This window comes from Podarcis muralis, chromosome 2 (genome assembly GCF_964188315.1).
Source record: "Podarcis muralis chromosome 2, rPodMur119.hap1.1, whole genome shotgun sequence".
In the NCBI taxonomy this organism is placed as follows: Eukaryota; Metazoa; Chordata; class Lepidosauria; order Squamata; family Lacertidae; genus Podarcis; species Podarcis muralis.
Window position 1 is genome coordinate 42,331,835 of NC_135656.1, and position 27,027 is coordinate 42,358,861.

Consider the following 27,027-nt stretch of genomic DNA (forward strand, 5'->3'; position numbering starts at 1 on the left):
CAACACCGGGCCATAGTTGAAGAGTGAGGATTTTGAGTTTAGAGAGCTGGTTTTCTATGCCATAATGTGCAGGATCCTTTCTCAGTTGATCTCTTTTACACAGAAAAAGTTGTGTGGGTCTTTTTTGTGTGTGGTGGTGGTAAAAAAAAAAAAAGGTGATCTTCCACCTGAAACCTGTAGTAGTACAATCCATTCTACTGTATCAGAGCTCAGCAACCTTATTCCCATTCAGCTGCATGCATAGACCTGACCTTAATCTGTGAGAATAATACAACTGTTTTCCGTGTCACAGTGTTGATGTAATGTCTTCCTGCTTTCTCTTCCGCAGCTTTGCACAATGCTCTGCCTCAGCAACCCTCAAGACCTAGTAATCGAGCTGCAGCACTCCCCCCTAAACCTGCTCGGCCTCCCGCAGTGTCACCAGCTCTTAACCAGCAACCCATGCTTCCGCAGCCCCCACTTCCCCAGCCTCCCCAGGAGCTTTTAGAGGATGAAGAACCTCCTGCTCCTCACCACAACCTGCTGAGTAGTAGCCAGATGCAGCTGTACATTCAGCAGCTGCAGAAAGTGCAGCCACAGACTTCTCTCCTCCCTTCAGTGAAGGTCCAGTCGCAGCCTCCGCCATCCCTGCAACCTCCCCCCCATGCTCCAGTGCAACAGATGCAGCATCAGCCACAGCAGAGGCCAGTACATATGCAACCAATGCAGTTCCCTCCCCATATCCCTCAGCCTCAGCCACCTCCGCAGCAGCACCTACTCCCACAGCAGCAACAGCCGCCGCCGCCACAGCCGTCAAAACCCCAGCAAGTCATCCAACACCACCCATCGCCGCGACATCACAAGCCAGATCCCTATTCAGCTGGTGAGTAATCGAACGTGAATATAATAAACACTTGAAACGTACCAGGGTGGGGTGGGGGCCCTGAATTGCTTTGCTTCCAAAATCTTCCACGCTTTACTGATGTTATTTATGATAAAATCAATGGAGGCTATCACACTACTTAAAAGTCATGAATTGAAGAGAACACAAGGAAGGAAAAGGGGGGTTTCTAACTGGAGTTATTGTGGGTTTTTAAATCAAATTCATCTCCAATATATTTTTGTTTGACAATGTTATACTATTGTATCCATTTAGTAATAACAATTTCATTTTGACAAAACATTGACGCTTCAGTAGCCAACAGTTTTTCCTTTGCACCTGTACTCTGTTCAATTAGTGCCATGCATAGTGTTTCTTTTCAGAATGCCCCTTGCTCATTTAATACCTCCCCTAGACTTCAGTTTCCCTTGCTTAAAGGACAATAATATTATAAGGTGAAGCAATCCATTGTCTTAGATTATCTGAGCTATTAGGTAAAATGCATTTGACTCAGGTTTTCTGTTTTTGGATTCAAAAATCCCATGTGTCCTGCTGCATCATTCTGTATTCATATCTCATACATACATACTATGTTATGATCAGTGTTAGAAACTAAGATATGAAAGCTAGGAGCTAAATGGCACCTTAAACCTAGGTTATGGCGCAACAACAGAATGTCTAGGCACACTTTTATAACAAGAATACAAAGATGAAAATGAATGAACTTCAGCTAAAATATTATGTTCCTTCCCCTGCCCACCCCCCTAATATTCTTAAGAGGGTCTCTTCTCCAGTCTTCAGAGAGTAGCTGGAAGTGGGGAGGCAGAAAAAGGTCCTCCTTTCCTTCCATTCTGCCATTTTAATCTGAAATCTTAGGTGCAGTACTGTGCCCAGAGTTCAGAAACTGCTCAAACTGCTCATCCTAATGAAATTCCCTGTCACAAAATATGCCTAGCCTAGAACAATGGGAGTTTCGAACACCGGTTATGATATCTCAAAAGGACTAATACAGTGTAAATGGTGCCCCATCTGTAATTAACCGAAAGAGTCCGCTGCTGAATGATGACACCTTGGGAAAAATATAGCACTTTAATCATTGTTCCTGCAGGCACTGTAGGAGCCAAAGTTAAGGTGCTATAATGTGCTCACTGTAGGACAGAAGAGCCAGAAAATATTTTCACAGTCATAGTGCTGGATTTCTTAATGAGGCATAGTGAAGTGTTTTGTCTGGGTCTTCACTTCTTCCTCTTCATAGCTAACATTCATTGAGCACTTATGTACTGTATATAATATTAACTCTTCCTAAGGAGCTTGCAGTGTACAATAAACAGACAAAACTGAAATGGAAAAAGGGAAAAGTCAAGTATTAACTCATTTGTAGTTTGGATGGGAAAGGACAGAGACACATAGTGATGGAGGACTAGGTAAGTGAAGTCTGGGTGGCTTTGCAAAGGCTTTGCAAAAATAAAATAGTTTTGAACAGGGGTCGGCAACGTTTTTTGAGGCCAGGCTGGTCCACTCCCCGGCAGACCTCTCCGTGGGCCAGGGTGTGCGCACCCGTGCGTGCGCTCAAGCTATTTCCAGTGCTCCTCCGTCCCGGAGGTGCACCAGAAATAGCGTGTATGCACGCGTACGGGCGCTCCTCCGGGTGAGGACACACTATTTCTGGCGCACTTCTGGGACGGAAGAGCACCTGTGTGCATGTGCACACGCTATTTCCGGCACTTTTCCGGAAGTTGGTCTCCAAGGCGGAAAAAATGGTGCCGCGGGGGGGGGGGGGAGCAAAGAATCCCCACGCTGATCCACAGAACAGCTGTGGGCTGGTTCCAGGAAGCTCATGGGCCAGAACCTGCCCATGGGCCTTAGGTTGCTGACCTCTGGTCTTGAAGAACAATTGAAAGGCATCAAGGAAGGTAACTTAATTGATTGGCAGATACTGATCAGGGCATAGGTAGCATGCAGAAGTCACTGACAGGAACTGGGGGGGGGGGATGAGAGTGGAGATAGGGAACATTAAATGTGAAAAATAGCATTTTGAAGCTTTTGTGAAACACATTCAGAATCGACATACATAGGTTATGGCTAGACCACATAATGGTGCAGACAATGAAAGATCAACCTCTAGTTTGCACATTGCTTCATTGGGCTGATTCCTGCAAGTATGCAGCAAAACACACCCATTCTCCATTCATTGATGAGCATATGATAATCTGAACATGCTTGAGAAACATTAGAGGGCAAAAATGCTTTTAATGAAGTCATATTTGGTAAATAGCTAATAATTTAGTAAAGGCGTTCCCAACCCCAGTTGTAACACATTCTGGTCAGAACTTCTACTGCAGATCATTGGCCCATTATCTCAGAACTTTTGGTTAATGGCTCTGACTGAACTGTGATAAGAAGCTGACGGACTGGTGCTGAATTGTTACAGGTCATTTGAGAGAAGCACCTTCTCCTCTCATGATGCATTCCCCACAGATGCCACAGTTCCAGGGGCTGCAACATCAGTCTCCACCGCAACCAAATGTCCAGCCAAAAAAACAGGTAAAGACATAGTTTGAATGTAAAGGATTTTCCAGAATTCAGTTTGCCCATGAACCTTGAAAACATTATCAAGGTGAGAAAACAGGTATTTGCCAAACACTTTTAGTGCAAGATGGGGTGGGCTTACACAGGGAAAGCTACGTTAGGAAATTGTGATTGACATGCGTTTGTCCTGCTGTGACAGGAACTGAGAGCCGCATCTGTGGTTCAGTCACAGCCTATGGTAAAAGAAGAAAAGATGCAATCCCCAGTCATCCGAAATGAGACTTTCAGCCCAGCCTTGCGGCAGGATCCTCCCAAACACCCAGAGAGCATCAAGCCACCTACACATATCCAACAACGTGAGTGACAATTGAAATCTGTTTGTCGAGTGTGATGTGTCATTGTAGATTTGTCCACATAAAAAAGGAAAGACTAAATTTCTCATACTGATCTATGATCAATCCTTCTATAGTGCCGACCAACAGGAACAGGTTTTTACAGTGATTATTGTTGTTTCAGGAACAGAGATGAAGCCAGTGGACAGTGGGCGGCCTGTTATAAGACCCCCAGAGCAAAATCCACCACCTGGAGTCCAGGACAAAGAGAGACTGAAGCAGGAACCAAAAACACCAGTTGCCCCTAAAAAGGTAACAGTCCCATTATCAGCAAGTGTCTCTAAAAGTGAATCAAGAGTATTATAACTATCCTTGGAAAATGTGATTTTAGCGATCTGGGATGAATTGCTGACACTCCCGCTAGGCATTGTTTCTTAGTGGAACAGAGAGTTATAGTTATAAGCTGTAATGTACTTCTTCTTTTTCCTCCTCAGGATTTGAAATTAAAGAATATGGGCTCCTGGGCAAGCTTAGTGCAGAAGCACCCCACTGCACCATCCTCTACAGTGAAATCCAGCAGCGACAGCTTTGAGCACTTCAAGAGGGCAGCCCGGGAAAAGGAGGAGCGTGAGAAGGCTTTGAAGGCTCAGGCAGAACAAGCAGAAAAGGAGAAAGAGCGGCAGAGACGGGAGCAAGAGAGAATGAGGTGAGAGGAGCCTGTACTGCTAACCCATTCACCTGCAAATAAGGAGCAAGCACATGCTTCATTGTGTTCACATAATTTTATGATCATAGGTGCTGTAATTTGGCATAGGTGTGCTAGGTCTTGTTTTTGCTATGCCAACCTGCTGTTAGGTAGGTTGAGGTCAAGCTATAGCAGAAATCCTATACCCCCGTTGTTTTGTATTTTCACGGTTAACAAGCTGTCGAGCAGTGCCTTCAAATCAGCATGTTATTCCTGGACGCTGTTAGTACCTTCTCAGGTGCTAAAGAAAAAAATGCAAAGAGTAGCGTATGGTTTTAATGGTACTTTTGGTCTTGGGCAGGAGTCGTGAAGAGGAGGATACTCTGGAGCAAGCTCGTCGAGTTCATGAAGAAGTCCGACGGCGCCAGGAGCAGCCACCACAGCATCATCAACCACCACCACCACCACAGCAGCAGCAGCAACAGCAGCAGCAGCAGCAGCAGGTGTCAGCAGCAGCCTCTGCTCCCCAAGCACAGAGCTCTCAGCCACAGGCTTCTCAGTCCATGCTGGACCAACAGAGAGAGATGCTCAGAAAACGAGAGCAGGAACGAAGGCGCAGGGAGGCAGTAAGTGAGGGAGAAAGGGATTATTGGGGTTTGAATGAGAAGCTGTTTCGACAACAAGCTAAACAACAGAGGCTCACTTTGCTGGTATAATTTTTAATTTGCTCACTACTTGCCAGAGATCCTCAGTCTTTTTCACAGGATTCTCACGTTAAGCCTACAATCCCATGTACATGTACCTATGTGTTAAGTCCCACTGAGTTGTGGAACTTCTGAGTAAAGTAAACATGTTTAGGGTTGTGACTGTAAATCAGGTGTCCCTCCTAGAAATAGTTGTTCCATATTCATTGACAAAGCTCTCAGATTTCCCTCTCTCTAAATTTCTATATTTTTCTTTTCTCTGTTTCTTACTGACCTTCTTTTTAATATACCCTTTTCATGGAAGTTCCCAGAGTCTGCATTTTACAAGTGTACAGATACTGTCCACACATGGTCATTGCTCCATGTGCACATAATGCTAAGTCATGGTTTGTAGTAATGGCTTCAGCAAATGCTGAGTTATCTCACAGACGAACAAACAAGACATGTCTTGTTTCTTGAAAGCTTGGTTGATTTTCTAAATGCCACTCTTGCCTTGTGCCTTTGTAGCTTGATGAGCATCTGAAGTGCAGTGGCCTAACAAACCAGAGCTAAGCAGAGTTGTTGGGTTTTGACATAACCCCTATCTGTAGTTAAAACAAGACATGTTCATAAGCCAACAACAACTTATGGTTTCACATTGTGGGTGGCATTAAGTTTTTCTCAAAGTAGACCCATTAAAATTAATAGGCCTAATTTAGCCATGTTAATTAATCAGACTAACCAAACTATGGCTTGGTGTTATGTGTGAACCAGGCCACTGAGGTTTAATCAGATTTGTCTTCAGCACAAGGGGGACCTTTATTCCACCGAACCTTTCATACACACAACTTGTTCTTCTTAGGGCCAAGCCATAGGTGTCTACTTTGAAGTTAAATTATACTTCCTTCTTGTCCCACTTTCGCATCCTTCATTCTCTCTCTTCCTCTCCCTCTCCCATACCAACACACATTTCTCAACATCATGTTCCCTGACACTGTCACTCTATCCTGTTTCTTTTATAAGGCAGTGGTGTAATAGATAACAGAAAAGAAAGCACCATCTGCCGGAGCCCTTTTAATGTTGTCTGGTATGATTTCCTTAGACCTGCCAAACATACTGTGCTATTCACTAGGTTTTCTGGAGTCAAGAATTCAGCCTGCCCCTTTATGGAAGAGATTGCCACTGCCTGGTGGGTTCTGCAGCAGAAAGCCCCCTTTTCTACTGGATGGCTATCTGAATATAACCTTTCCTGCAAACCTGGGTGACTGTTGCCTTCTCTCCTCTTTTCCAGATGGCAGCTACTATCGACATGAATTTCCAGAGTGATTTGCTGGCAATATTTGAAGAGAATCTTTTCTAATAGCGCCTGGTTTTCTTTGCCTGACTCCTTAATTTCCTGGCAAATCTTTGACTCTCCATAGTGTTGTTGGCGGCTGGGAGGAGAGCATTCCTGCAGCCTTTCTGCATGTGTGACAGATGCGGCCTCAGAAGGATCAGCAGAGTCTGCCTTACAATGTGATTTTCTTCCCCACCCCGCCTCACTGAAGAAAGAAAGACCAAGACAAGCCAACTCTGTACTAGGTTTGAGTCGGTGGACATGCAGTTACCGGGAAGGGTGCCCCTGATCACTTGATATTCTCTATGCCAAACTTACTTGCAGTATATCCAGGACTTAATGCTGTTCACCCCTTTTCTATTCTTAAGAGTTCTGAGTTACAGAATGTCTTTGACTCTACAATGCTGTGTGCTGGCAGCACAAGACACTCTGCATTGAGAGGCTGTGTACAAGAAGACATACAAGCTGTTTCCGAGTCCTGTCATCACTGGCTTTGCCTTTAACTAAACTTCCCACAAGCCTGTAGCTGGGAGCCATTCTCTGTAAGTGTTCGCTTGTGAAAAAGGGAATAATTTAGCGGAGGTGTCAAGTGTTACCTGGCGATTTGAGTGAGGTTTTTGTTTTTAGCATTGTGTGGAGGTCCAGGAATCTGAGCTAGACTACCAACCAAAGTCAGTTTCTTTCAATCTGTTTATTTTCCTCCAGACAAATTGGCACTGCTCAGCTCTTGAGTGGGTATTCTTGTCTCTTCATTATGGATTGGAGTGGGGAAAACATTAGCACCAGGGGTATCTCCCACCCTGTCAATAGTGTTTGACTGTGGCTGTATTGTATAGTGAATATAGTTGGCATATATTTGTTTGAGTTTTATTGGTGAGCCCACCAAACTCTGTAAAGACACTGCTTATATTTTGCTCAGTTCCAGACTTTTCATCTATATTTTTAACTGTAATACCAGAAAGATACATTTTGGGTTTTAAATGTCATGGAGTCTGTTAAATTAGTTTTTATACAGCAAAGGAGCAACTCCAAGGAGGGAGTGGGAGTGGACTTGGATCAGCAGGAAGGCCTGCTCCTCTTGCCTTCAGTTGAGTTCTCTCACACACTAGCAGTGATCGTTTTCCCAGCACCTTTAGTGTGTTTTTTTTCCATTTTACTCTTTGAATTGTTCCAAGTTTATGTGCCATAAATACCCACTATACAGTACAATACTGGTGTGTCAGTATTGGCCAATCTCTGGAGTAATTAATTGGTTTTACTTTAATACGGTGAATATGCATTTGGTCTGTACTGATCATGGAATAAACTCATCTCTTTTTTTTTAAAGTTGGTGTCGTACTGACATTTCTTTTAAATCCTGCTTGTGATGAAATTACTTAAGGGGGTAAAGCTGCAAAAGGACAGCTTGCCCCTCACCTGTCTTGCTCCAGCAGAGAAAGGAATTCTCTGGCCACAATTAGCAGGGTTTCTGTCTTGTCACAAACCTGGGAAAAGCTTTCCCTGGGAGCAATCCTAAAGCAACAGAATTTCCTAGAAACTGTAGGAAGACAAAGTATCAAGCAGTTGGTGCCTTCTCAGAGGAGACTTTCCCAGAAGGCATCTTACCCCATGGCTGGTTTCATGCTGTAGAACTAAACCAAAAGTTGGAAAAGACCATGCAGGGATTGCTCTCAGTTACTTCCTCTTCCTGCAGTGGAAAAATCTTAGCAAATGTATGATGTAGCTTCCAGCAGTGAAAACTGGCCCACTTCAGTTGCAATGAGAAAGAGGCAAGGTTTGTCTGCTTATGGACAATGGTCCTCCAAGCCTTGGACAAGTCCCATGTTGTCAGTGAAATACTTTCTTTTAAATTTGGCTGCCTGAAAAGTGCTTAGGTTTGGTGCATTTGGACTGGCTGCAGCTGACCCCTTGAGGATCCAGTGAAAGGAGAGGAAGGAATAGATAGTTCACCTTTCTGTACTCTTCCTCCAAACAAGTGTTCTCAGAGGACCTCCTGGCCCCAGAATTTGACAGTGTAGAGCTTGTGTTGATACCTCTCTTGACAAAATGTGACTGTTCTGACAGAAACTGTCCTGAGTCTGGGTCAGTGGGGTTGGGCTATCGAACACTGTTATTCAGTGTACCTATTCCTGGCAGCTCGGGCCCTCCCTGGCTAGCTGCTGTAGAGGATGCTATCACTTTGCGTGAACACCTCAAACCAACCTCACTTTTGCGCGTTCAGCCAAAGACACCTCTATTTTCCCATATGACATACGTTTTGAAAGACAGTTTGCATAATTTGCCATCATCTCTTCACTCATATGAGATGCATTGCCCAACTAGATTATAACTGGCCAAATGGGAGATAAACTCAGCCTTGTATTATATAATATGTATGTTGTGAAAACGGTGGTGTCCAAAATGACATAAATATAGGTAGCAACTTATGCTGGGCTACCTTCATGTCTCCAGACCTGGAAAAGACTGTACTACCCTTACTCCTCATGTGATTTTCCAGTGTATTGGGAGGAGTGGGAAAGGCAATACCTAAGGTAGCTCTCAACTGCCTCTGATTAGTATTGCCCTTGCATCTTTTGGTCCTTTTCAGCATCAATCTCAGGTCTTTTTGCAACAGGTGTGTATTGTGGCCTGCTGCACAGCTCCAATACCAGGCTATAGGCTGCCACTGTCAGATGGCATGGCAGACCATGTGTCACCCATTCCCAGCCTAACTTTGGACTTGGCCTTTCAATGAGCAATTAAATCTCTATGCCCTTAGTTGTCAGAGGTGCATGGAGCAGTAGCCATGTACTGAAGGGAACAGACTGAATTTAGGGGCCAGTGATTCTTTGGTATTCTTGTGAGCTGTTGGTCTTCACACTGAATTTTTACCTAAAGGTGCCTTTTTAACTCTACATCATTAGAAGATCTCCAAGCTTTTCTGTGTAGAGTACCAGACAGTTGGGTACTTTGAGGGAGTGAAGGGGTGTCTAAAGAAGAGATGCTCCCAAGATAGCCTCTGTGAAGGCTGTCGAGTATTACCTTGCTGAAAGGATGTGCAAGTAGGTGTTGGTCAAGCTTTCTGCCACCATGAGTTGCTTAAAGCAAGCAAAATGTTGTCTGTGTTCTCCTTCTTCCTGGTAGTTGCCAGTCTTGAGAAGGCCAAGGGGGTGTATGCACTTCCATCTCCAAGCCCAGCAGATCTGTATTAGGAGTGGGCTAGACTTCTGGCCAATAATTGCCCTTAGCTTTAAAATGCAACTGTGTAGTCCAAAGGATGCTGGGTTTCTGAGGACTGTGCACTGGCCTGGGGGGGTCACTGTATGCTTGGGAACGTGTAGCTGTTCATTTTTTGGACCAACATAAAGGTAGTCACAGTACGCTGGATTGTACACAAAACTAGCTTCCACCCTTTAACTGCTGGCGTGTGAGCATTATTACTTCAGAATGAACGAGATGTTGAATCTCTCACTCACGCAGATTCTTTGTGAAGGTTTAATTGATGGATTAGCCCTTGGTTTTAAATTGTATCCCAGAAATTGTCAGGGAAAGGGGGCTCATGTTACTGTGGCTACGGCTCAGAATTAAGTAGAAAGAGCCCCTTGCATCCCCTCCTCTTCCCTGTGCCACTGGCGCATCCTATTTACCACAAGTTCATTAACTGGCCTTAATCTTCTCTTCTTGGCTCTTTTTGTGCAGATCTTTGATGGGGAAGTAGGAACTTTGGCTTCCCTTCTGAACGTTGTTCTGATCTTTTCATTTCCATTGCCAGTCCTTTCTCACAGTATTCCTTGCCCCCATGTCTCCCCCACCCCCACTTGCCCTTTTTACGAAGCACTTTGGATGATCATCTCCCTCCTTTAATTTTAAGCTCAGGGTTTTTGGGGTACTTTTAGTGCACATCCGCTGTAAGAGTTGATCACAGATGAGCTCACATCCACTGTAAGAGTTGGTTACACATGAGCTCATCACAATTGTACATAATAAAACCGCACCATACTGACAAAAATAAAGGCATAACAAAATGGAGATGCTGGAACTTCTACCAAGAGAGCACCCTCGGCTGTAAAATTTTAAAAATATATAATTTATATGTATGCAAAGAACAACACCCCTTGTATCTAGTCAGTAGTGAGGTTAGTCCTTTTTTAATGTTAACCCCTCTTTTTGCATTTGACATTTGCCAAACCTTGTCGGTAGTTGAGAGTTCCAAGTAGTGATAGAGTTTTTTAGATTGGTGGCTTACTCAGCTGTCTCGTTCTTCTTCCTCACTCTCCTCCCCTCCTTTCTATCTTTTGCAAACTTCTTGAAATGTTTACAGGCTTGCACCTATCTACTTTAATTTTTTAAAAGCTGTACTTGGTATTTTATTTTTACACATTTCTGAATGATGAACATAGGGTGATATCGTTAGTTGGGACATGATTCTTTTTTTTCTGCCAAAGGTATTTTTTGCTATTCTTGTGTTTTATTTTTCTGTTTTTACAAAATGTTTGTGTTTATAATTTGGTTGTCATTCAGACTGAGACATATTTAATTTCCCTTTCTTCCCCCAACCCCATGTATGATTTTAACAATTACAGACATTAGATGTAGGAGTCTAGCCTAAATGATGTAATCTTGTTTATTTTTTCCCCTTCTTCAGTCTTGTACAAATGAATAAGAGAAATGTACAATCCCACTGTACTTAATGCACGGAACGCTTGGCAAATAATTATGTCAGTGAATTTGAAATTGTATTAAACACTTTAGACATTTGTAGAAGGGAATTCATAGAATTTTCACTTATATACTAAAGGTTTTTTGTGCAGTTCTCATTGCAAAAAATAAACATTTGTACTGAAGATATGAAGTACACTTTTTTTCTTTGATCTTTTGCTCTTGTACAGGAAGACTTGGCAAAGGCTACACTGAATGTTGGGTCCCAGCTCATCAACTGGTTTCCCTCACAGTTCAAATTTCAGTTGCATGATGTACAAGCTCAGTTCTCTGAAAGCCCTCCCCAGTACAGAAATTGCCACTACAATTTGTTTTCAAATATTTCAAATCTACCCCATACCAAATGCTGAAATATCAGCACTGCAACCTATATATGCTCTAATGAATAAACTAATTTGTTCTGTATTTCATAATTTTATAATTTCATGATGTTTTAATTATTTTATTGTTTTTTATTAGTTGATGATATATAAATGCTTCTTCAAAAAAAATGTCTGCCCCATACCAAATGTTGAAATATCAGGACTGCAACCCATTAAAATAGGAGACCACAGTCAAAATCCAAAACTGCCAGACAGTACTAGAAACAGGGTGTTTTGTTTATTTATTTATATTAAATTTGTATAGATCTCAGGGCTGTTCACAGCATAAAAATACAATATTAAAGCACAAAATATATAATAAAAATAAGCACAAAACCAAAACACCAGTAACCTCTGTTCCTCCTGCCCAACACATTTTAAAGGGTATAGGATGTCTATTAATTAGCCCAAGGCCTGGTTGAAGAGGAACGTATTCGCTAGGCAGCTAAAGGTGGATAATGAAGGTGCTAGCTGGACCTTCCTGGGGAGAGCACACCACAAATGGAGATCCACTGCAGAAAATGCTCCTTCTGTTGTTGCCACCCTCTCATGGAGGAAGCACATGAAGAAGGGATCATATGATGATTGCAGTTTCCAGGTCAATTCATATGGCAAGAGGTGATCCTTGAGATATTGCAGTCCTGAGCCATTAAAGGCTTTATAGGTCAAAACCAGCACTTTGAATTGGGCCTGGAAGCTAATTGGCAGCTAGTGAAGCCATAACCCCCATAATCTACCTGCCTCAAGTGAGTGAATTGTGTCCTGCCTTTAAATATGATTTTGATTTTTTCTCTATTTCATTTTATGCTAGTTTTAATGTATGTTATTCATTCATTCATTTGCTGTTAATTCACTTTGAGTGAACTTTTGTAAAAAAATACCAACTAGTAAGTTTTTTTATTATTGTTTTATATAACCCATCATCCTACCTCCCTAACCATAGCTGCTTACAACCAGTCCAAATAAAAAAGGTTTACAACAATCCTGAAACATCCTCAGATGCTGCCGAGTCTTCAGGGGAAGGAAGTCCTGCAATTGCAGAAGTTGCCATCGAGAGTGTACACAGATCGTAATCTCAAGCAGGCTGGTATCAGCTGAGTGTTAAGACCACCAGCATCTTTAAGAGGCGTACACCATCAAAGGGCTTTGCAACCCAAACTAGCATCTTGAGTTGAACTGTATCCAGAAATCACTGAGGAACAAGTGGAAATACTCGAAAGGGCTGTAACATGTTCCTTACAACCTGCCCCTGCCAGGAGATACACTCCTGCATTCTGCTCAAAGTTTAAAACCCTAGAAAAGCTGGTATTTTGGCAATGATGAATTATCATGATGGGCACTCCATTGCTACAGAAATGATAAAAACAGTAGTGATGTGACAACCGTTTGAAGCTGCTATGTGACTGACTACATCAAATATCAGAGCAATAGTAATAGGGTTGCATGGCCAGAATATAAAATGGGGAATCAGTGATGCTCAGTGTGCAGGTGCCTACAAAACCACTAGTAGAAGGAAGATCTATAAAACATTCAAGTCTCTGTTCTGTGTGATCTCCCCAATTTGCAGTTTTAAAGGGCATTTTGATCAGATGACCCCTCTTTCAAGGGAAGTGTTACAAATTGGAAAAATCTCTGCTCTTAGTCCCACTTTACAACAGACTACTGGATTAAGTCATACTTTTTCTACAAATAGTTTTGTATGTAGTACAGGCAGCAGCCAGCAATACTGGCAGCAGCTGCAGTGGAGTGCTATTCCCATGGCTGCCCGCTACTGCCAATTTCTCCACGATTCGTGGAGACAGTTGGCGTTGCTGAGGGGGAAGAGCAAAGCACCACCCTGCCTTCCCCCTAGAAGGGAGAGGATGTGATTGCCTACCCTAGGTGAGCTGCTGCTGCAATTGCTGATTTTATCCACTCCACCAGACCTTGCTTGTGAGGCAGAGTAAGTCCCAGTATGCCAATGAGCTTGCTTTTTATGGGTTTTATGTATGACAGCAGACGGGGTACCTCTCCTCAAACCTGGAAGGTGAACATACTTCAAAACTCTTCTGACAGGGGTGGGAAATTAAAGCTGACATTGAAACAAACACATGAGCTGATTTTCATACACGATTAATACCAATTATCATTATTATTACCATAGGGTACACACAATGATACAGTTCTGTTCATAGTGGTAGAATCATTATACCTCATATAATCAAATGGGTTATTGACAAGCTCCCTTACTAGAGTGTATTGTTGTTACCATATTTTTCGCCCCATAGGATGCACCTAGTTTTTTGAGGGGCAAATAAAGAAAAAAAAATTATTCCCCCCCCAGGTGCGGGGCTGGGGCGGGGGAAGCCTGAGCTTCGCGAAGCTTAGAGCTGAGCGAAGCCCGAAGCTTGGGGCATGCTGAGCGTAGCGCGCCCCAAGCTTCTGGGTGCCGGCAAGCTCTCCGCTAGCCGTGGAAGAGCCGCGGGACTTCGCGCGGCTCTCCCGCGGCTAGCGGAGGGCTGCGCGAAGCCCGAAGCTTGGGGCGTGCTGAGCTCAGCGCGCCCCAAGCTTCTGGGTGCCGGCAAGCTCTCCACTAGCCATGGGAGAGCTGCGTCTCCCACGGCTAGCGGATAGCTTCCTGAAGCCTGGAGAGTGAGAGGGGTCGGTGCGCACCGACCCCCCTCGCTCTCCAGGCTTCAGCAAAAGCCTGCATTCGCCCCATAGGACGCACACACATTTCCCCTTCATTTTTGGAGGGGAAAAAGTGCGTCCTATAGGGCAAAAAATACGGTAAATTTCTATAACATCCATTTGAAGATCACAGGGCAGTTTACAATATAAAACCACAGAAATGCATACCATAATAATAAACAAAACCAATAACCCCACACACATAGTTTAAGAGGCCATAGCTTGTTATTTATAACAGTATACAAACAAGCACGTTATTATTCATATCAGATGTACATCAGTATCAGTTTGCATATAGTAGTATGGGGGTGGGGTTCTAGAAGGAGGTGGTGAAACTTGCTGAGCATCCACCCAAATTTGTTGAGCTGAAAGAGGTTCTGCTGAGTTCCAGCTTAAATTATATACCCATTCCTAGTAATGGCAAGCTCTGGAAATGTTCCCATGTTCCACAAGTGATTATTGCCAATAAGTCTGTAATCCTTAATTGGGGATACATTCATTATAGCTGCTAATAATGTGAGTCACATGTTCTTAGCCACACTAGCAGCAATATTCATCTTAAGCCTATAGATGGCACATTTGTGTTCATTCGTGCACACCAAGGAAGGTATCAGCTGGCATGGAAGAAGTACAAGAGACATGTAGGATGTGGGGAGAAACACAGTTTAATAAGATTGAGCACGCTCAGTGGCCACAGAATGCTGTTTTAAGTTTGGAGTAAGAACACATGGAGAGATGATGGATAAGCGTACCCTGGAAGACAGCACTCCATACTGCAACATTTTGTTGCAGATATAATAAGCAACTTTGTTTTATTATTGAATTGTCCAAAGTGCTGAAGAGCTGGTTTTAATGGTGACACCTAGGACTATTCATAGAGCTGCAAGTATCCCTAACACAACTGCGCAGTCTTGTGTTTCTTACCTGTTTTGCCCTGGGAGCTGAGTATTCTCCTGGGAAAACTGACATCTGAAGCTGTCATCTGAAGGGTGAAACAAATAGGTAAGGTCAGGCATATAAGCAGCAGGATGGCCTAGGCCTGCAACTTAACTTCTGAGCAGATAGATGTCTCAGTAATCAGGATTTTGACCATGTTTTATCAAATGTCTACTTTCTACAACATGTTGCAAGTATTTGAACAATTGTGATACTCCAGTGGCAGGCCCATGCAGAGCTTGTCTGAAGCTTGGGAAGTGTCTTGTCAGAATAAAGTTATAAACTCAAAACAAAAAAGCAGCTGGTCCATGGAGGCCGCCTCCCGCCAACTTAGTCCTTCAAGTCCCAGGGCAAGTATACCTGGCTTCCCACCCACTTTTGCAGGAACATGCCACTGAAAGAGGGAGTCCCCATTTTCTGACAAATTTCAGTCCCCAAGATTGCGTGGGAATAGCTCAGTAATGTAAGGGTTCACTTAATGCCACCCATTTAGTTGCATAATTATGGTGTGGTTGGTACCAATCATTGAAACAAATAGTTCTTATACCAGGGAGGTGCAGTGAGTGAAGCCCTGTGGTTTCTGATGGTATTGAGGCCAGAGCCAGATGTAAAACACTGGTTTCTGCCATGTGCAAGGGTGGAATTCAACTTTTAAAATCTTTCTGTTCACCAATGATGTACAGTGGTACCTCGCAAGACGAATGCCTCGCAAGACGGAAAACTCGCAAGACGAAAGGGTTTTTTGTTTTTTGAGCTGCTTCGCAAGACGATTTTCCCTATGGGCTTGCTTCGCAAGACGGAAACGTCTTGCAAGTTTGTTTCATTTTTCTTAACACCGTTAATACAGTTGCGACTTGACTTCGAGGAGCAACTCATAGAACACGGTGTGGTAGCCTTTTTTGAGGTTTTTGAAGACTTTGGTGATTTTTGAAGCTTTTCCAAAACTTTCCCGACACCGTGCTTCGCAAGACGAAAAAAATCGCAAGACGACAAAACTCGCGGAACGAATTAATTTCGTCTTGCGAGGCACCACTGTATAGCTGAAAGCACCTTGGGGAGGGGAAGCAATAACTCAGCTTTGTCCCTTGCTCTTTTTTTACAACAGGAAATCTAGGAAAGCAATGTGTGTTTGGGGGGGGAATAGCTTGAAAACATTCCTTTTTAAACATTAAGTTTTGTATTCTTTTTCTCTTTAATATATTGTTAGTGCTGGCTCTTGACATTTTTGCTTCTGTTTTTAATTCAATAATTTGTTATATATATTTTCAGATTTCTCCCTTCCATGTAAAATGGGTTGTTTTTTTTTATTACATGCATACCACGTATCAGGACTCCAGTTCACGGGCAATTTCACAACCTCCATGAGCTGGTGATGTCCAAATCAACTTATCTAACAAGCAATACTATTTACATATGAGCTAAGCAGAGGATTCCGTTTCCTCCACCCATTTTAGCATGTGACGCTTAATGCGTCCTGAGAATGAGGATGTGCATCCTGATATTTTCACAAGCTATCATTGCTGAACTTAACTCTTGAAAAGCCCACAAGCACAGCATGACCATGACAGAACTCTGCTGCTGTTACCAAGGAACTAGTATTCAGAGGTAGAATGAAGGTAGCAGGTAGCTACCATGACCTTGATAACCCTACCCTCCAGGAATTATTTAATCCCATTTTAAGCTAAAGGTAAAGGGACCCCTGACCGTTAGGTCCAGTCGTGACCGACTTTGGGGTTGCGGCGCTCATCTCGCTTTATTGGCCGAGGGAGCCGGTGTACAGCTTCCGGGTCATGTGGCCAGCATGACTAAGTGAACCAGAGCAGTGCACAGAAATGCCGTTTACCTTCCCGCCGGAGCCGTACCTACTTATCTACTTGCACTTTGACGTGCTTTTGAACTGCTAGGTTGGCAGGAGCAGGGACCGAGCAACAGGAGCTCACCCCATCGAGGGGATTCGAGCCACCGACCTTCGGATCGGCAAGCCCTAGACTCTGTGGTTTAACCCACAGCGCCACCTGCGTCCCTTAATTCCATTTTAAAGCTGTCTAAATTGGTGACTATCACCATTTCCTGTGGTAGCAACTTCCGCAATTACTATGCATTGTGTTAAGTACTTTTGAATCTCCCACCATTTAACAGGTTATAGCGTTATATGAAGGAGAAACCTTACCTATTGTCCTTTTCTCTACACCATGCATAATTTTATACACTTTATTATATTCCCCCTCCCCAGCTGCTTTCCCCTCAAGCTATAAAGCCCCAAATGAGTAGGACCAAGCATTTTACACCTACTGTAAAACATACAACTAGTTGGGAATGAATGCTTTGTTTAATATCAAACTACATTTTTGTATTATGTTCTGTTACTAATAATACGCTTCGGCCCCAATCCACCTGTGGTGGTATGTGGGTGGTTCCTTTTAACTCGCCCAGGTTGAATTCCTGTCTTTTCCTGTTTATATCCCAAAGTACACCTGTCAGGACGCACCTATGTTGACGTGCTTTAATCTCCTTCACCAGTAATTTTAATTATGTTTAAATGTTTTAATTGCTTTGTTTTTATTGGTAATTTTAATATTTATGGCAAACCGTTTGGGGGTAGATCTGTTATATAAACAAAACTAAAGCAAACTTGCTCAGTCTCTGGGCCCGGGAGAGCTAAAAAAACTTACATTTGGATCTGCTTGGAGTCTTATCAACGGGGTCGGTTACTCCGCTCTCTAGGAACGACCATGGGTCGGCGTTGAGGTGGAACCATGGCCGTAGCCAGGCTTTTTGTTAGGGGGGCAGAACATCAAATCTGTATGGATTATGTGGGGCTTGACTACGCCCATGGTTTGAATCCGAGTGGGGCCCTTCAGCTAAATGAAAGAAAAGGCCGTTTGTGCGTCGGGCGGGGTGCCACTTCCCCTCCTTGAATCCCGGCGAGGTTCCTGGGAGTTAAACGGGCCTGAACAGATGGGGGTTTTCTTGAGGAAAAAGAACTCGGCCAATACCCGGCTCTTTCTTGCCAGCCACCATGCTAGAAACGGAGCCTCCTTCGGGCGGGGTCAGGCCCCTCTCGGCGGGCGCGGAATCAAAGCGGCGCCCTGAGCTCCGTCAGGCGAGCGGGGAGCTGCCGGGAGCAACAACAACCGCCTCTCAAACCCCGAGCGAGCTTTGCCCTCGTGGTCGCTCTGACGGGGCGGAGCTCTGCGCCCGACGCTGCACTGAGGAGAGCGCGAGGCCCCGAGGCGTGCGGAGCTCCAACTCCTTCGCCTTCCCGCGGCTGCAGAGCTTCTTCCCACGAGCGCCGAGATAGCGGCCTTCGCAGGGGGGAGGAGCTGGAGGGGCGGCTTTTTAAACGGAGGCAGGAGCGGCAAGGTGAGAGTGTAGGAAGGAGATCGATGGGGGAGCAGGCAGAGCTACTTACGGGGCTCACCTTCTCGGGGAGCTGAATTCGAGGCACCGTCTACCAAAGGGTTGCTTGGCGCCAGAATTTGAGTGGCTTTCCTCACTTCTTGCAGGTAGGAAAAGTGGCAAGACGGGTTAGGATTAGCACTCTTCTGACTGGTAGGAGGAATTGCATGGGCTCCGCCACCTGAGTCAGCGGGGCGATCATCCGACGTGGGTTTGGGGAAGATTGCCGACGGGAGACTTTCTGTGGAATTTCCATTGAAACAGCCTCCTAGCCTTTGGCCCCAGGGCAGGACTCCGTTTGTAACAAGCCTGGCAGGAAGATAAGATAGCGACCTCTCTTATCCAGCCTTGCTGGAAGGAGGCGCTGTCGTTAACTATGTCTACTCAGAAGGAAGCCCTGTTGATTTCACTTGGGTTGGCCCCCAGGTATATGGGGTTAGGATTGCAGGCTTAGTGCACTTCGTTTGTTGTGCCAGGGGATTCCCCCCGCCCTCCCCGCTATGCCACCTGTTGCTTTTGTGCGAGATTCTGCCCTGCTCATTATAGGTCGCATCCCGAGAGAGATTATGCATCTTCTTGCTTCAAAGGGAAGAACTCGATTTCTGACGTCGACCTAGTAATGTCTGCCTAGGCACCCTGTACCATCCTTGAAACTTGAATAATGTTTTGTTAGTTACTTAAACTGTCATGCGTGTGTTTGAGTGTGTGGCCTAAAGACATTCTCAATAGCATTTAAAAAAAGAATCCTCCTATAAGAAACTACCTTATACCAAATCAAGCCATTGATTGGCATCTTGTCCCAACTGGAGATGCCAGGCATTGAACCTGAGACCCTTGAAATACAAAGCATGTTATATACCCCTGAGCTGTGGCCTCTCTCTTGCAGCGCCGGACAACAGGAGGGGATGGCATCTCTCACACATTTCTTACTGGTCCCCACACGCCTGATGCTGAAGGTCTTTAATGTTATGTCCCGGCTGTCTATGTATAGTGCCGGTTGCCTTGCTGCTGTCTTCTACTGTTGGTGGGCCCTATGGCAGGTGGTGTCTACGGGCCCTTTCCAGGTGCTCCGCAAGAAGAGGCGGGGGACTCCACCAATATGCCTCACTGATGCCTCGCATGGGGAGCATGGCTTTGTCACGCTAAAAGTGAGTACAGTGGCAGGAAAGTGGGGGGGGAGGCCATAGTCAGGTGCTCCTAGCCACAGTCAGGTGCTCACAGACAGCAGCTGAAGCAGGATGTGAAGGCAGGATTCTGGGCTGCTGGTATATTTGGGAGTAACATAGGAAACAGCCTATTGCCAGGTCAAACTATTTGACCCTCTAGCCTGATGTTTTCAATGGTGACCGACAGCTGTTCTTCAAAGTCTTAGGGGAAAAGAGTGTTTCTCATCAGCTGCCTCTTGACAGGAGATGTCACAGATTGTGAACCTGTCACTCTATGCATGCAAAACTCTGAGCTATTGTCACTGAGCTCTTGTCTGTGTGTAACTGTCCTATTTCTCTGTCCTTTGGGGGCTCAAGAACTCAGGGCTGCGTCTCCACTATGTTGCTGCTGGTGAGGAAGGAGCCCAGCTAATGCTTTTCTTGCATGGATTTCCCCAGAACTGGTAAGTGTCGCTGTGCTGTGTGGTAGTTAGAAGAAGTGCAGTGTCTGGAGCTGATATCAATTTACTGCAGGTGTGGCTCATGCAGGAAGTCAGCCCACAGATCTGTTGGCCAATGTGTTAGAGGAGTTTACTGCAAAGTTAAGGAGAAGGTATTGAACAGAAGGATTAACTTCCCTAAGGAAATGACCTAGAGGAGATGATGTTACTCAGCTACATGCTATCAAGTTTCTATGATGCACAGTGAATGGCCATCAGGTGTTCACCATTAGTATTGCTATTACCATGCCTTTCTTCCTGACAAGATTAAAGGTGGCTTTCGGATTAAAAACAAGAATAGCTAAAAACATAGAAAAAAACTATCATTAAAAACAATTAAATCTTAATAGAATTAAAACTATCTACAGATATAAAATCTATTTAAAGCATATGAATAAGTACAATAAAAACAACACCAGTCCTTTCATTAAAAGCAGTCAATTCCCAAAAGCCTGATGGAACAGATGAACAACAAGGGGTGAGCCATTATTCAAAACATATATATACAACAAATGGAGAGGCAAAAACTATAAAAGTTGCAGAGCAGGGAAGCTCTCCTCTCTACTTAATCCTATTGTGATTTGGCTGTATTTCAACAGGTTTGCATGGCGCCATCAATTGCAGGAGTTTAAGCGGGCATTTAAGGTGGTGGCCCTCGATTTGCGGGGCTATGGCTTTTCCGACGCACCAGCTGGTTCTGAGCACTATCAGAGGGAAGCTCTTCTGGCAGATGTACATGGTGTCATTGTCGCTCTGAGACCCAGTGAGAAGAATGGTGAGAGTGAAAATGGTTGTTTTGGAGGAAGGGTCCGGTTTGCCACTGCAGTGGTTTGGCTACTGGCAATGGGACTAGAGTGCCGTGCATTCAACATACTTAAGCTTTCAAATATTACATTGATGCTTAATGGGGCTTCCTTGAAATGAATCGGTGTTTGGGTTGAGGAACTGTTACCGTATTTTTCCCTCTATAACACGCAGATTTTTTCTCCTAAAAAGGAAGGGGAAATGTCTGTGCGTGTTATAGAGCGAATGTGTGGTCCCTGGAGCCAAAAAATCAAGCAAAAGTCAAATCGCGAGTCACGGAGAAGGGAAACCTGAAAAGAGGAAGTGGTTGTTTTCCTGCATTCTGCCTCAGGGTCTTACTGCCCACCCTTCTCTGTTTCGTTGCTGTGATTGCTGAAACGGAACAAAGAGCAGGGAAAGCCCCTCCCCTCCAGGCAAGCAGAGTGTCGTTCTTTCTAATTCCTCTCTGTGCTCCGGTGCTGCTGGGGGAGAGGGAGAGAGAGTGGGGGAGGGAGAGGGAGAGAGAGGGGGGGAGGGAGGGAGGGAGAGAGAGAGAGAGATGGCTGGCTTGGGGGGGGGGAACTTTTGCCTTTCTTTCCTCCCACCCTTTAATCCCTCACCAGCATTCTTAGCCAGCTGCTTCTCTGCACACCCCTCTCATGTCCCTTCTTTGTTTTTCCTTCGCTCCCCACTTAAAATGTGGTTACAAAGCATAGATCAACATGGATCCTCAGGATCTTTGCATTGGGTCACCCCAAATTCACCATCAGATCACATAGCATGTCCATGGCTACAGCCTGCACCAAAAAAAGCACACACCCACTGTTGCCTGGGGCTGCAATGGTGCAAAAATGTGGTTACAAAGCATGGATCCACATGGATCCTCAGGATCTTTGCATTGGGTCACCCCAAATTCACCATCAGATCACATAGCATGTCCATGGCTACAGCCTGCACCAAAAAAAGCACGCACCCACTGTTGCCTGGGGCTGCAATGGTGCAAAAATGTGGTTACAAAGCATGGATCCACAGGGATTCTCAGGATCTTTGCATTGGGTCACCCCAAATTCACCATCAGATCACATAGCATGTCCATGGCTACAGCCTGCACCCAAAAAATCACGCACCCACTGTTGCCTGGGGCTGCAATGGTGCAAAATCGTGGTTACAAAGCATGGATCCACAGGAATTCTCAGGATTTTTGCATTGGGTCACCCCAAATTCACCATCAGATCACATGTCTGTGGCCACAGCATGAAGCATAAAAATGATACATCCACTGTTTCATTCAGAATGTTTTTTCCCTTGTTTTCCTCCTCTAAAAACGATGTGCGTGTTATGGTCAGGTGCGTGTTATGGAGCGAAAAATACGGTAAGTAGGCTGATACCTGTCCACATTGTCTCTGTAGTGATGTCTTTTATTTGTCTTTTAGAGATTTCTAAGTGCATCCTGGTGGGGCATGACTGGGGTGGATCCATAGCTTCTGAGTTTGCTGCCTGTTACCCCAATTTGGTGGAGAAGCTTATTATTATGAATGCTGTTCAACCACATGTCTTAGCAGGTGAGGCTTGTGCTATCGAGATTTGGTACTCACTACAATTGTGTGCAGCTTTTGGCATTCACTAATTCTAAGCAGGATTGGAAAAGGGAGAGAGGAGCCTGAATCTGCCAGGGACTAGTCCCTGCTGCACAGTTGAATGGTCACTGTGGCTGCATTGCTCTTAGGATGCAGAGCCTGCATAAGCCATCACTGTTACACTACAGCTCTTTTTGGAGGAAGAAGAAGGGAGGTTATCTGATCTATCCAAGTGCCTGACACCAACACGGCTTATGATTAGATGGAAGCCTTGTACCAGGAGTACATTAAAAAAACACAGCCACCCAGCTCCCCCCCCCCCACTGCTTGGACTGCAAGTTGATCCAGATGTTAAAGGGAAATAGATGAGAGCAACCCCAGTTGAGCCCTCTATTTTATTTTGAAGATAGTTTTCTGGTTGTGGTGATTTTGTTTCTTTTTTTATAAAGTATTTTTATTTCAGTTATGCACAAAATACATCCAAAAGCAAATAAAAAGAAAAAACAAAGGGCCATATATTGGTTCTCTGGATGAGTAGTTCTGGTGATATTTAATGTGTGGCAGGGCAACTTATTTTCCCTTCCACCTTGCAGAATATTTTTCACGATATCCCACCCAGCTGCTGCGATCCAACTACATGTTCCTGTTCCAGCTGCCAAAGCTGCCAGAGCTCCTGTGGTCCTTAGATGACTTCTATGTGAGTGCAGGGTGGGGAGTTTGCCTCACCATTCATGCCTTCTTGCATTAGGAATATAAATACAGCAGATCTCTTTTCCAAGCTGTCTGTGTAACTTTGTGAAGCCAAAACGCTTTATTCTCTGCTGGTGACTGTTCATTCTCTTCGCTCAATGCTGAGCTACAAATCTCAAATGTGTTTCATGGGCATATCCCAAACCCTTCTGCCAGGCTGCTTCCAGCTCTGCATGAAGGGTGATTCTCTCTGCTTTGGTTTGTAAGAAGCATAACCCTGTCTCTTCTGCCCCCTCCACCCCAGCCTCACTCCATATAGAGAGTGCCTTGTGTTTAAAGCTCACCTGTAATAAATCTGAAAGAGTGGTGGTACAGTTGTACCTTGGTTATCGAACGCCTTGGTACTTGTACGTTTTGGCTCCCAAACACAGAAAACCCGGAAGTGTTCCAGTTTTCAAACATTCTTTGGAACCCGAACATCCAACGCAGCTTCTGCAGCTTCCAATTGAGTGCATGAAGCTCCTGCAGCCATTCGGAAGCCGTGCCTTGGTTTTAGAACATTCGGAAGTCAAATGGACTTCTGGAATGGATTACATTCTAGAACCAAGGTACAACTGTATTTACGCTAAACAAGGGGCAGTCATAACCTATTCAGACATTGCATACTATGAACTAGTGGGATATGTGAGCAGGCACAAGTACATTTGCTTTGATACCCTCTCTGGATTATTTGGAGGGTGCCAATCTGTGACAGGGAGGCTGCTCTTTATGTAGGCTCCTCCTGTGATGTAGAGCCCTGGAAAATCTACATTGCATGGGAGGCCTACCTGAGTCAAGTAGAAAAGTCTCCCTGCTGCAGATGGTTACCCTCCAGCTTGTGGACATAGGATGGAGCTAGTGCATTTGTCTTCACTCATGTGAAGATTAGTAGCAGATTACCTTTGTGTGGATAGTGGAGGAAGGCAGGCTGGGAAAAGCTTTAAATATTACTGAGCTGATCTATCAGGTAAAGACATATGGGCAGGGACAGTTTTTTGTTTTTAAAAGGAAGCAACACTGTTTACTCCTTTGCCCTGCCCAAGGTGGTTTAAGCAAATATTTTTTATAAAGGTCTCTAGTAGCATGAGCAGGGATGCGGGTGGCGCTGTGGGTAAAAGCCTCCGCGCCTAGGGCTTGCCGATCGAAAGGTCAGCGGCTCGAATCCCTGCGGCGGGGTGCGCTCCCGTTGCTCGGTCCCAGCGCCTGCCAACCTAGCAGTTCGAAAGCACCCCCGGGTGCAAGTAGATAAATAGGGACCGCTTTCTAGCGGGAAGGTAAACTGCGTTTCAGTGTGCGGCTCTGGCTCGCCAGAGCAGCGATGTCACGCTGGCCACGTGACCCGGAAGTGTCTCCGGACAGTGCTGGCCCCTGGCCTCTTGAGTGAGATGGGCGCACAACCCCAGAGTCTGGCAAGACTGTCCCGTACGGGCAGGGGTACCTTTACCTTTACCTTTAGTAGCATGAGCTGCCTCTGCCTTATTGAGGAGACTGTATTGTACAGGACGAGGAGGTGTGCATTTGATTAGCCTCTACATGCTGCTGTGTCTTTTTCTCTACAGCTAATAAAGTCTGTTATGACTAGCAAGAAGACGGGAGACCAGAATCATTTGACAGAGGAGGAGTTGGAGGCTTACCTATATGGCCTTTCGAAGGACAGGGGTCTAGAACCACCCATGAATTACTACAGGAACATGTCCACGTGAGAGCCCATTTATTCCCAGCTTTGATAATGGGTGGGATTGGCATTTTTTCGCAGAGGAAGAAACTGCTTGGCAGCAGTAGCCTTCTGCTCCTAATAATTGGAGGGCACCAAATTCTTTGTTGGATCATGTGGTGCTGAGGGGCAAAACACTCTTCCTCTTCCACAAATCTGTATTTAAATTTCAGAAAAGGGGATGAGAAAATCTTGTGACCATTCTGAGATACTTTAATTTCTAAAAGAATGTTCATTTATAGAATTGGAATTAAAGTGTGGGTGTGCTGCCTCCCGATTATGTCATGGCTGCAGTGCATGAGCCTCCCTAGGGTGGAAAGTGACACAACTCTGATAAGTGGCGCAAAATGGTGAACTGATTTCTGTCCAATGCCAATTTGCAGATTTCTTTTCTGTGTATCTTCTCCTACAGTTGGGTTCGTGCAAAGTGCAAGGATATTGTGGTGCCCACCCTGCTGATCTGGGGAGAAAAGGATGTATTCTTGGAAAAAGGGCTTGTCGTACCCATGGAGCAGAAGGTGTGCAAGAACATCAAGGTGCAGGTCATCCCTGAAGCCGGCCACTGGGTCAGTGAGGAGCAACCAAAGAAAGTCAATCAACTGATGTGGGCTTTCCTCCTTCAGAGAGACTGAGATGGAAAGAGGCAGTGACTGCTCTGTGCACTACAAGCATTCCTACCACCCAGCATGCAGGAAATTACAAGAACAGCCATTTGACCTGACACTGGAGATCTGGTCCTTCTCTGTGTCCGGTAGAATGTTTCTACCCTATATTGGAACATGAGTTCCATGCAGCTTTTAACTGGTTCCGTTCCGTTGCACTACAATAAAAAGGATTTGCTTCAGGGTTTCTGATATGGGCTTCCTGATGGTGAAACTGCACAGCTGTTGCATTCAGCAGAAGGTCTTCCAGCTCCCTCCCTCTGTAGTATACAGGCATTAATACTCACAGAAGAGCACAGCTTTTCCTTCTATATTGTTTTTTTTGTTGGGTGTGTCTTAGCACAGCAGCATCCGGAGCGAAGCTATGTTCTCTGTTGCTGTTTCATACCCATTTTCAATGGCATCTTACTACCCTGGCAAACTACACAGGAAAGCGACCCTTGGCATGGGTCACATTGAAATAAACGTTTTCAGCCTTCTTACTTCACTGTCTACCTGGAATGAGTTAATGACACATTAGGAGGAAGCTGCTTCTTAACATGTGGTATTACCTGGGAACATGACTGTGCCTGAGAACATCTTGGTAACGCTTGGGGCAATTAGTTGGATGTCTTGAGAAGAGGCTTGAATTAATCCACTGCTCATGCCAAAGAGATGGTGCAGTGATTGATCTCATAGTGTGTGCCTCATCCTGCATGTGGTGGACTGGAGAAACGACCAGAAGACCCCCAGTGGGTGTGTACATATGTGCAAAAGGAACATATATAGGTGACTTATAGGAACACAACTGGGTGGAAACTTCACATCTGCCAGGACTAAAGCTAGTCATTGCTCTGGAAGAGAATGTCTGCCCATGAGGCAGCCTCCATAATAAAGAGGAGTTTTGATACTACAGGTATTGTTCCCCAGTGTTGTGGACCTGATGCTCCAAATGGTGGCAGTCTGAAGTTGGTACAAAGCAGATGTGCCCTTTGGGCATATTCTCTAGAATTACAAGTTAAAGGTACAAGAGTGTCTAGTGTGAATTGTGCCGCCAGCTATGCTGCTGCTGTGCAGAGGCAGGAATTGAGTCAGGGATGGAGTGGCAGTTCCTAATACTACTCTGGGCCAAATTACCTGTGATGTTTTGTGTTTAAACAAGTGTGCTTGACTTGCCTATTTCTATTTTGGAGGAAAAGCAGCCACAAGGCCCTAATCTGTGATATGCTTCCAATCCATTTGAGTTACCAGGACTGGTTTTCTGCTGAACATTACTCCCGCCAAGCTGCTCTGTGCCCTTGAAAGTTGCATGTAGTTTTGACCCTCGGCGGACATCTGATAGCTCAGAAGTACCAGGATCTGAGGGCCAGGTTAGGCTCAAGGCAACCTGCGTCCAAAGCACAATCAGCAAGTTCTAGCGGATGAGGAAAGGCTTCTGCCTTTCCACCT

General features: G+C 44.9%; 2 protein-coding genes and 1 long non-coding RNA gene across 10 annotated transcripts in view; 2 read left to right on the forward strand and 1 right to left on the reverse strand.

Moving 5' to 3' along the window:
- BRD4 (bromodomain containing 4) overlaps nucleotides 1-11,247 on the forward strand; it is a 75,906-nt gene extending 64,659 nt beyond the window's left edge. For 6 of the 7 annotated variants that reach the window (XM_028717228.2, XM_028717233.2, XM_028717232.2 and 3 more), the window contains 7 exons: nucleotides 329-862; nucleotides 3,291-3,403; nucleotides 3,588-3,744; nucleotides 3,905-4,032; nucleotides 4,215-4,426; nucleotides 4,767-5,031; nucleotides 6,380-11,247. In XM_028717228.2, the coding sequence (XP_028573061.2) occupies nucleotides 329-862; nucleotides 3,291-3,403; nucleotides 3,588-3,744; nucleotides 3,905-4,032; nucleotides 4,215-4,426; nucleotides 4,767-5,031; nucleotides 6,380-6,448 (1,478 nt within the window). In that variant the 3' untranslated portion in view covers nucleotides 6,449-11,247. Of the gene's footprint in view, nucleotides 1-328; nucleotides 863-3,290; nucleotides 3,404-3,583; nucleotides 3,745-3,904; nucleotides 4,033-4,214; nucleotides 4,427-4,766; nucleotides 5,032-6,379 lie in introns of those variants that run through there. The other variant, XM_028717234.2, reaches the window with a different exon arrangement.
- The window catches only part of LOC144326940 (uncharacterized), a 35,478-nt gene extending 17,259 nt beyond the window's left edge, over nucleotides 1-18,219 (reverse strand). Inside the window, exons 1-2 of the long non-coding RNA XR_013391854.1 lie at nucleotides 18,087-18,219; nucleotides 15,079-15,136 (exon numbers count right to left, since the gene is read on the reverse strand). This is a non-coding gene — a long non-coding RNA (uncharacterized LOC144326940). The remainder of the gene's footprint in view (nucleotides 1-15,078; nucleotides 15,137-18,086) is intronic.
- A 96-nt stretch (nucleotides 18,220-18,315) lies between these two features.
- Nucleotides 18,316-26,081, forward strand: LOC114590775 (epoxide hydrolase 3-like). 2 transcript variants are annotated; one of them, XM_028717240.2, is made up of 8 exons: nucleotides 18,316-18,453; nucleotides 19,376-19,637; nucleotides 20,013-20,098; nucleotides 20,734-20,909; nucleotides 22,351-22,479; nucleotides 23,088-23,191; nucleotides 24,783-24,922; nucleotides 25,350-26,081. In XM_028717240.2, exons 2-8 carry the CDS (start codon nucleotides 19,395-19,397, stop codon nucleotides 25,567-25,569), a joined length of 1,098 nt encoding a protein of 365 aa, XP_028573073.2. In that variant the 5' UTR covers nucleotides 18,316-18,453; nucleotides 19,376-19,394; the 3' UTR covers nucleotides 25,570-26,081. The 2 variants fall into 2 exon arrangements, with proteins under 2 accessions (XP_028573073.2, XP_028573072.2); XM_028717239.2 differs by having other exon boundaries at nucleotides 18,363-18,596.
- Nucleotides 26,082-27,027: the final 946 nt, after the last annotated feature.